The sequence below is a fragment of the Struthio camelus genome, chromosome W (genome assembly GCF_040807025.1).
Source record: "Struthio camelus isolate bStrCam1 chromosome W, bStrCam1.hap1, whole genome shotgun sequence".
In the NCBI taxonomy this organism is placed as follows: Eukaryota; Metazoa; Chordata; class Aves; order Struthioniformes; family Struthionidae; genus Struthio; species Struthio camelus.
In genome coordinates, this window is record NC_090981.1 from 24,422,539 (window position 1) to 24,432,933 (window position 10,395).

General features: G+C 41.1%; 1 protein-coding gene across 1 annotated transcript; it reads left to right on the forward strand.

The window, feature by feature from the left end:
- The first annotated feature begins 461 nt into the window (after positions 1 to 461).
- LOC138064313 (transmembrane emp24 domain-containing protein 7) lies at positions 462 to 9,243 on the forward strand. The gene is made up of 3 exons (XM_068926221.1): positions 462 to 655; positions 3,560 to 3,805; positions 6,271 to 9,243. Exons 1-3 carry the CDS (start codon positions 482 to 484, stop codon positions 6,505 to 6,507), a joined length of 657 nt encoding a protein of 218 aa, XP_068782322.1. The 5' UTR covers positions 462 to 481; the 3' UTR covers positions 6,508 to 9,243.
- The last annotated feature ends 1,152 nt before the right edge of the window (positions 9,244 to 10,395 follow it).

The window sequence follows — 10,395 nt, forward strand, 5'->3', positions numbered from 1 at the left end:
CACCGCCTCCCCTTCCTGCCTCTCCGCACCGACCGGCTCCCGCTGCCCGGGCGCCGGTTGCCCGCGGGGCCGCGCCCAGGCCCTCGCGGCGCCGCCGGGCCGCCACGCTCCCTGGCGACCGTTGCCAGGCAGCGAACGCGCGCGGCGCGGGGGCCGGGGCTGGGAGGGCGGCGCGAACCCCGCCCGGCGGCCGGCGAGGCCCCGCCCCTTCCACGCGGAACACCACGTCTACAAAAGCATGGGGGCTCACCCGGAAGCGCTTCCGGGAGGGCGGGCGGCGCGCGGCCTTCTGGGTGCTTCCGGGTGCGCGGCGCCCTCCCCCCGCTTTCCGCCCGTCCGCCACGCCGCTGCCGCCGCCGCCTTCCCCCGCCTTCCCCCGCCTTCCCCCTCCGCCTTCCCCCGCGCCCGCCGGGCCCTGACGCGGGGCCGCCCTCCGCCGCGGCTCGGCCGCCGCCGCCCGCCCGCCCGCCCGCGCTGGGAGATGCCGTTACGGGGCCGCGGGGCCGCGGGGCCCTGGGGGCGGCTGGCGCTGCCGCTGCTGCTGGCCGCCTGCGCCGCCCGCGCCTCCGAGATCACCTTCGAGCTGCCCGACAACGCCAAGCAGTGCTTCTACGAGGAGATCGCCCAGGGCACCAAGTGCACCCTCGAGTTCCAGGTACCGCGGCCCGCCGGGCCCCGGCGCCGGCCCGGGCCTGGCGGCGGCGGGCAGCGGCCTCGGGCCGGGCCCTCTCGCCGGGGGGCGCTCCCGGCTCTGGGCCGTTCTTCGTTTCGTTTTCCTCCGGTGCTCTGAGCGCCTCCGTGCAGGAGCGGTGGTTGGAGTTGCTGCTTAGTAGCCCGCTCAACTGAGGAGACCTTACAGACGAGCGAGTATTTTGGGAAAGGCACGAGTTTAGTCCGGAACGAGGCAAAGCGTATAAAGCTGGCTGTGAAACCTAGTGATATCTCTACCTCAATCGCAGTGGCTGGTACAGTGCCCCATCTGTAAAATAGCTAAAGTACTTAAAAATACCGCTGCCAAATAGGTGCGGTGAAAGTGATTTAATTGTGGCTTGTGAAGCATTTGCATGATGAGCACCGTGCAGCGTAAGGAACTGATACCTCTCAAGTCAGAGCACGGTTTGGAGGGGCCACACAGCAAACAGTGACAAAGTGATTGAACGGGTAGTTAATTACTAGCTAGGTGTCCCAGGCTCGGGACAGGAGTCGCTCCCTGTGGGAGCGAGCTCCTCGGGGATAGGAGTCTTACGGAAAATAAAATACGCAAGCAACTAAAATACACTTGAAAGCTATGGCTAATGTGTGTGTTAAATGAGGTTTCACAGCTACTCTTGATTCTCCTGGTCTCTAATGTTTTGAAGCTGCAGCCATAGTGATAGTGGTGTGCAGCTTTCTGATGTTTAAAAAGCAAACAGTAGCCCAGGTAGTTTGGATGCCTCTGGAGTTTATCAGCGGGCTTCAAGTCTGTCACTTCAGCTGGTGAAGTCCTTAACAGCAAGTAGTGCAGTAGCAGCACTAGAGAAGTCGTCCTTGTTAATGGAAATCATGCTTATCTTTGAGGGCTCTTGAGGGGCTGCATGCTTTAATGGACTGTCTCTTTTCTTTCAAGTCCCATATTTATTTCTTTCCTAGCTCCTGTCCCACCTTTAGTGTTTTCAGGAACAATTCAGTTCCCACCAATATTAGCCCTTGTACTCTGTCCTACACGTTTCAGCTCTTTGTTAGGATTTTTTTCTGCTCCTCTGTTTCTCAGATCCCTGCCTGTTCCTTGCTGTTTTTTCATGAAGTCTCTTCTGTGCAGTATTTTTTTCCCTGTTGTGAACTGGATGTCATTGGAGATTGCAGGACAGACGCCTGCTATTCTTACTTTCATTGGTGGTCTTAACCCGGATCAAAACAGCAAGGGTACTGTTAAAAAGAAAATCTACTTTGTCCTGCTACTAGTAGATTGAGATGCAGTGTCCTTAGGTGCTATGTCAGAAAGAAGAGCAGAGGGGAGGCTCAAGCAAGCTCAGTGGGAAGGAATGCTAGGGGAACTTCCAAGCAAGTCTTTCCCATGTGTATGTAAGCTGACCCTTTTAGGGTCTGTGATATATGTGAATGAATTTCATATAAGTGGTCAAGAGCCTGTCCCTGTCAAATTTAAGATTAAACCTCAAAGATGAGCTATTATTTTGTTACAGAAAATTTTATTCCTGTGTTCTTCTTTGCAACCAGATAATCATTTCTGTATGAAATACTCAAAAAGAAAAACCCAACTAGATGCAGACATCCAGGGTAGGAAACCCAAATATGATAAAGTCTGAAAGGATGAGGCGGTAGGAGTCTGAAAATAGTCTTGTAATGGGTTGTTCAGAGGAGCTGTAATAAGCAGTGTTTCTACCTGATGATAACGGATTGGAGAAGCGGTTATTTAAATGCATTTGCCCTTTGTGTCTTGTCATCACATTTTTGGAAAAAATATGAAGATATCACTTGTCAACTGGACACTTAAAATTTGATACCTAGATAGACAGATGGAGGTTTAAATCATATTATGCCAAGCGCTTATCAGAAGTCTGTTTTTTGGTTCTTGGCACCTCTGAATAAATCTTTGTAGCATTACATATTCAAATAGATACTCAGTTATTTCAAGTGAAGGTAAAACTCCTGTATTTTAGAAGGTTTCTCCACACACGTGAAGGGCCATGCCTTTGGATGCATGTCCTTTCCTCCTTCAGGATGCTTTATCTGGAAGGCAAGAAGTTGGGAGCAAGGATTAAACTTAAAACTGCTAGCCTGAGGGTCATGAAAATAAGAAATTTTGAACTGCTAGTTGGCCTTGCCTTGGAGATAGGATTGCTAGTCTGATTCTGTAGAGCAATGTGCTGTAGACCAGCACTAATCAAAGCCTGAAAATAGTTGAAGCAATCTCAAATCGCTTGTAGACATTATCTGAATGTGCTGCTGTTGGAAACGGTCGTTAACTGTGCATAGGTGAGGCAGCAGATCCTCTAGAATGTCACTCTGTTGACGTACGCGTATGAAAATGAGCCAGGCTGTAATACCTGTTCTACTGGACATAAGCCATTCCTGCAGCATAAAGCAGCTTGACCTAATAGGCTAATTATGCAGTGCCCATTAGGTCGTACAGAAAGGGTTTGTTTTATTGCATTTAAGTGATCTCGTTTACTGAATCAATTCCAGCCCCTGGATGGGCTTGTGAATATAGGAAATGATTGATTCATTACGGTTAAGTCTTTGCCCCGTCAAGTTTCATCTGCTGTAGCCTCTGGTGTAGTACCGGTATCTAAACCAAAGTACCTAAAATCGCTCTTGCAAACTGTTTGAAAAAGTAGCTGACACTAAATGTACTGAAGTAAAGAAAAAGTGTTCGGAGCTATGCGTGACCCGTAAGAACGATTTTTGCAAACTTACATTGAAAGGTTTTCAAATTAATGCATTATGTTTTAAAACATATTTGTCAGACCAAGAAACCTTGAAATACCACTTGACTAGTCTTACTTGTGAGAATAAATGTATGTTCTGTTAAAAAGACAACTTCTTGGGGTTTTTTTTCCAGGTGATCACTGGAGGTCATTATGATGTTGACTGTCGGTTGGAAGATCCTGATGGCATTGTATTGTACAAAGAGATGAAGAAGCAATATGATAGTTTCACGTTTACTGCATCCAGAAACGGAACGTACAAATTCTGCTTCAGCAATGAGTTCTCTACTTTCACACACAAAACTGTGTACTTCGATTTCCAGGTTGGAGAAGATCCTCCATTGTTTCCTAGTGAGAACAGAGTAACTGCGCTTACCCAGGTAAAATGCTGTTGTTCGACTGCAACTGTTAGATGGAGTGAATGTTTTTCCAATTCAACTGCACTAGATATCTATATCGTTTTTAAAAATTAATGGGTTGGAGCGTCTTTAAAATAACCTGAGTTACTGAAAATGAGCCTTTTCCTTAAGGTAGGATTTATAGAACACAGAGCAGAGATGAGAAGGAGTTGCCAAATGTTTAAGAGAAAATGAGGATTAGTAACTTAAAGTCTAGGCCAGTGTGTGTGTTTGTATTTTTTTATTTTTATTTTTAAGAAAACTGCCTTTTAATGCTATGGTTCTATGTCTGTGGAAGTGTGGATTTCATGAAGTGTAAAATATCAGTGGATCGGGGTTTTAAAAATTTCTGAACTTTAGAGGAAATGGAAAAAATTCTAGCCAAGTAAAACCCAAATGAACAAAAGCAGTCATACTTAGCTGGTTTCTAGCTACTTGTTCTTTATAAGACCCTTTGAATGTCAAAGCATTATTCTTAGTCCAGACTTATTCTCCTAACGTTCCCCTCTTTCTTCAGGATTTTGGTTTTGCATTACCTCTGGCCAAACTAAATCCGTCAAAATTTCCCCTTGGAACCCTTGTCCCATGAATTTTTATTCATGTTCTTTACGTTATAACTGTCACCAAACATAATTTTAAACAACCATTTAAAAAATGCTGGGTGTGGCCACTGTTTTACTAATCTGAATTTAAAGGTATAAATGCTGCTTCGCCAATATCCATCAACTTTCACTCACCTGAATTTACTCCATGTAAGTCTGCAGTAGCTAAGATTTGTAATGACTAGGTGACCTGCTGTGAATTCAGTTACAGTTCTCTTTCTTCTTGTCACCTTTCTTCTCTGCTTATTGTCTTTTGATTACTGATACCTTACCTTTCTGTGTTATTGTCCTTTCTTTGGTCTTCATTCTGTGTTTTGTATGGCAGGTTTTTGTTTTGTTTTTGTCTATTTTTGTTGTGTTTTGTCTTTTTTCTTTTTTCTCTTTTTTGTTGTTTGAGTTTTTTGCTACCTTGACACCAGGTGACCAATAGAGGGAGTTTTGGAAGCAAAGAACATGCATCTTTGCAGCCCTTCCTGGGCTGTGGGAGAGGATACAAGAAAAATCAAGTTAACCAGTGGGTTGTTTCATACATAATACAGATAAGATCTCTGGGGAAAGGGGAAGTATAATGTATCCTTGCTAAGTAGGTGCTCATTGCTGTTTTCTTTGAGGCTTGTAGTGTGATCAAATTTGGGGCAGACTTTCACAGGGACTGGAAAAGGTAAATCCCTGAAACCAGACTGACTTCATCTTTAAATTTAAGATTCCTGTTGCAGAGTATGAGGGCTCTATAATTTATTGATGAGATCAATGGCAGAACTTAATGCAAGAAATCTCTTTCTGAATTTTGTTCAGAAGACTATCTTAGACTTGTTCAGACACCTTCCTTGAAAGTTATCAACTTGAAAAGCAGATCTGGCACAGGTATAAGTGACTGAGACACCTTCTTAGGGTGTCAGACGCTTTCTTTTCAGAAAATACTGCTTTTAGGACAAAACTAACTGTAGCTGGCTAAAACTTCAGTATTTTGAAGATATATTCATTAATTTCGTAATGCTCAAAACAGGCAGTGATGGGTACTGACTTAGAGGATAAACTGAAAATGGAGAAAGTTTATGTGAAAAAATGATCTAGGACTTGGAAAGCCAAGAGTGCATAGAGGTTGAAAAGGTTAAAATTTTTCAGTTTAGAACATGAAATGTGGTTCTTACGAGAGATGATGAATGAGGTTGGACAGTTTTTAAAGTGTGTATTACATGAATGTGATAGCATGCAGGAACACTGAAAGGTAACAGAATTGTCCTTTCTCTAATCACTTTTCACATAAGACGTGACTAGCAGAAGATTCTCTTGCCCAAAGAACATGTTGATGTCCGTAGTCTAGACTTCAGGATTTTATAAAACTTGAGTTTAAGTGAGAATTATGCGTGAAAATCATTATGCTTGTGTACATTACATGCTCATGTAGTTCACTATGCATATCTTAATGATGTAAATTACTTAGTAGCTACCTAAATCTGGGAAGAGATGTATTGCTTGTTTGGCTAGTATATGCAGAATTAACAAAGGAGGGATCACTGACGTATTTCAGTACAGAGTTTCTTATGTTGCCTTCTGAACCTAAGCATACATGAATTTAAGTTTCATGTTGTGATTCTTAGTGTGTCACTGCTTAGTGCATCTGCAGTTTTACAAGCTTCTATACTTAAGTCATCACGTTGGTGTGTGCAGAATTTGATTAATCAAGTTACATTTTATAATATTTCAGCGTGACAGTGGACTGAGCTGATCTTTAGTCTGTAAAGTTACGTGAATCCTAGTGTTAAATATCAAACTACAAAACTTGACAGATAACGTGTTAGAAGGGTTCTTTATTCAGAGCTCTGTATTTGTTTACTTCTCTAGATGGAGTCTGCCTGTGTTTCAATTCATGAAGCTCTGAAGTCTGTCATCGATTATCAGACTCATTTCCGGTTGAGAGAAGCACAAGGCCGCAGCAGAGCAGAGGATTTAAACACAAGAGTAGCCTATTGGTCAATAGGAGAAGCAATCATTCTTCTTGTAGTTAGTATCGGGCAGGTATTTCTCCTCAAAAGCTTCTTCTCAGATAAAAGAACCACCACAACCCGTGTTGGATCATAACTGGCAGTGATAATGCTTCAGGTCATTGTGTGCTATTCATCTGTAAAATTACTGTTCTCCGATTGATTGTAGGTACAAAGGAACTAAATATGTGCAACATTTAAATGTCTACCCCTCCTCATCCATTAAAATCACAGAACATGCCCCCCAAAAATACAGAAGGAACTCCCAGTTTGAAATATAAAGAAAACTAAGTTAATATTTTCTGATGCTTGTATTAAATATCTGGCAGTGACCAGCCTTTCTGTATTTCTACTAATTTTAATCCAAACAGAATTTGACTTTACCAATAAGATTACCCATTACTAGCGAGTTTATGCCATTAAGATATAGTACTTCAAAAGAACCAGTGATTTAGTGTCTGATACACAAGACAATACGTATGAAAAAGTGATTCGATTTTAATTTTCAGGCTGAATGTATTGGGTTACAAACAAGCAAATGTGATGAACTGTAGTTGCAAAATGTTTTATTGCACTGTTTTGATTTGCTGTAACAAAAAAATCCAATGGTATTCTTTACTTATTTGTAAAACTATTGCAAGCTTGACACTACATCATGGCACAAATTCTCCACCAGCCTGGTAAGTCTCCACCTTCAAAACTTGCTAAATTTTATACTTGAGTGCATTTGCTTAAACACACGTTCTTCTACATAAAAAAATATTACATTCCCTCTTTTACAATGTTTTATTGAACAACTTGTAAACGGAGACTACTCAGGAAATCCACTTTCTGTATTCAAAAATCCAAATCTCCAAATGTATTTTAAAAAAGGCAGTAAATTAGGGAATCTTGTAACTTTGTCACTGAAGCTGTATAGTCTCTGTACTCATTTATGCTGCTGCTGCTTTTCAGATCTAAGACCAGAGATAACTTGGTTTGTTAAGCAACACAGCACCAGCACTGGACAAAGTTACATTACATCTGTTAGGCACATACAAAGCTTTTTACTAAATTCTTTTCCTATTAAGAGGCCAATTTGATATTGATACTGCATTGCACGAGTGCTGTACATTTTATTACCCTGTGTGTGGTGCACTGATACATTATGGCCTTGTGCATCTAATTGCCACTCTTTTTTGCTAGTGGTCAGGAAATGTTTTAAATATTTCAGGGTATCTTTTTAGTAGATTTGTAGTTACGTTGTTTCCACTGCTCATGTCTTTAGTAGCTTATGTATTGTAAAGTCTTGTTTTATTTGGATGTGGAAGGTAGTAAATGTATGTACATACAAGTAGCTTGAACTGAGCTAGTCAAGATAAGGCTAAACTCCTTCAGATGGCTCTGGAGCAGTAAACTGTCTCTGTCTAATTCTTAAGTGCACACAAACTAAACTAAGTTGAAAAGTGTTGTGTGTTACTGACCTTAATTGAAAAGATGCTACTTAAACTAGCTTTCAGCAAGCAGAGAAAGAATGCTAAATCCTCATTAATTGCCTGTATTTCCAGCAAAAAATTGAGAAGTGCACATACAGGTGACACTTGGGCATTCTGAATAATTGATCTAAGATGACCTGACTTTAACATGTTGTGATAGTTTAAAAAAAGTATTCCTTGTCTCTGAACTGATCAATTACTCTTTCAGAAACTGAAGAAAAACACTTCAAAAAATAGTTAAAAGGTCACTGGGGTATTAAAAAGCTTAATGTATATTAAATTCAGGATTATGTTTAGTATCCTTCTATCTTGTACTGAATTTTAAAGATTGCAGTCCCATTTTTGGGATGCAAGCTTCCCAGAAATAGACTCTCAAAAATTGGAACAAAAAAGCTAGCGCTTTCTTCTTATGACATAAATCTGTGCCTGCACACAGTATTCTCCTATTGTACCTATATGCTTTGTTCTTGTGTGTTTCAGCAACTGATCTGCAGGATTTTGTGCTTTATTACACAGAAAAATGAAGCAAATAGGGCAGTTTGGGTGCAAGTATGGGATGAGAACATGATATAATTTTGATAGTGTCCACTATAATCTTCTGAAGAGTGAATATCACTTGTGAGTAGCTCTAATCACAACAAAAGCATTTGTTTTAAAGATGTGAAACATGATTTTTTTTTCCACCAAATCAGTTGTTCTGTGTGCTGTCAAAATTGGTAAACAATGGTAAACCAAATACTGGTTGGCCATCACATACATGTCTATTTTTTCCTAATGTTTGAATGTGTGAAGTGGGACAGTTAACTCGATATTACTCCCACTGCAGAGGTTTAGTGGACTTGACTTTTGTGTTGAAGTTAGGTATCTGAACCAATCCTCTGGTATCTTGCTGCATAATATGCAGCAATAGATTAAAAATGCCTTTATTTTTGTGTTATTAAAAACATGGCACAAATACACATGTTTAAACATAGCTGTATATATTTTTTAAACTAAGTTACTGAATAGGATATAATAAAACACATGCTAATACTTCAACAGTGGGTGAAGAAATGCTTTGTGATTTTTTTTTTTTTTTGGTTAAAGCCACATCTTTTTATGTATGAGAAGAATAGTTTCCTTTACTGGTGTGATGCACAACTAAATCACCCTGCATTAAATGGGATACAGCTGTGTTTTTAAATTGCAAAAGGCCCTGGGTTTCAGCTATTCCTTGGATGTTTTATGTTTACAAAACTTCTTTTCATGTCCTGAAATGTCAGTTCTTGTTTTAGTTTGCAAAAAAAAAGTTTAGTTTGAATAAGACAAAAAGCAGACCCTGTGAATATTGTATGGGAAAATAAAAATTAATATATGAATGTTGTCTGCTTGTTTTGTTTGCATTTGGTGGGGGAGTATTCTTCTTCCAAGAAGCTCTGAATAACAATTTGAGAAGTTGACATGTATCTTAACACATTACTTGCAAAAGCATAAATCCACCTGACACTTGATCGTTACTTCTGTCACTGTACTTTGAGGGGTGCACCAGGTCACTGCTGTTCCCGGTTAGCTGTGCTTTCAGGTCACTGGAAAAACTCAGGTTTGAGCAAGATAGTGTGGTTACTGGCTTTTTGCAGTGCATGCGATAGTATTTATAAATCTGTTCCTGTTGGAGTGGAGTTTGGAGTATTTGACCCCTGGTGCCAGGAATGATGTGGAACCTACTGTATCTGTTCACATTAATTCTTGTAGATGCATGGTTAATACAGGATGAGCCAAAAACCATTATCGAAATAATGGTGTCTAATGATGGGATATAAACTTTAAATAGTTCTTGTGGTAGCTTAATTTGTAGTTGCAGGTATTTTGTATTATGTAGCTTATTGCTGAATGCTGGCACGTACCACTTTGACAAATTTAAGTTTTAGAAATCTGATTTAGATAGCTGGCATTGATATGTGGGCACTTTCCAAAATGTGCTTTTTCCTCCTGTTTCTTTGCTCTCCTTTACTGGTTGTCCTGCATTCAAAGTCTTCCAAGAATATTTACAGTAAGTGAATTCAAGAAAGCTTTTTGTCTAGAAATATGGGTAAATTCTACCATTTCTGTGGAGTGTTAGTATTATGGTCAGCTAGTCGCGTGGGTTTTTATGAGTGCCTGACGCTCAGGATTGCAAGGTCACTTAAGACAGGTTGTGGTGGTCTGGAGCATGTTTACACTGAAAACCGATCATCTTACCAAAAAAAGAATTACTTAAAAAAAAAAAAAAGAAAGAAAAAAAGAAAAAAGAAAGTAAAAATAAAAAGGTGACTCGGAGGATCAGCTGACTCATCATGTGACTGTGAGTGCTTTACGGAGGAGGAAGTGGGAACATGTGCTCTGGACCCTGCTGCCCCTTAGACAACAGCTCCCTGGATGGACTTAGTGCAGCAGAGTCGCAGCTGCCTCCGTTCCTCCTGGCTTAGTCAGGCACCAGTTACTGAAGGAGAGGTTTTAAGCCTGGCCCTTCAGTTCAGCGGGGAGTTAGAGCA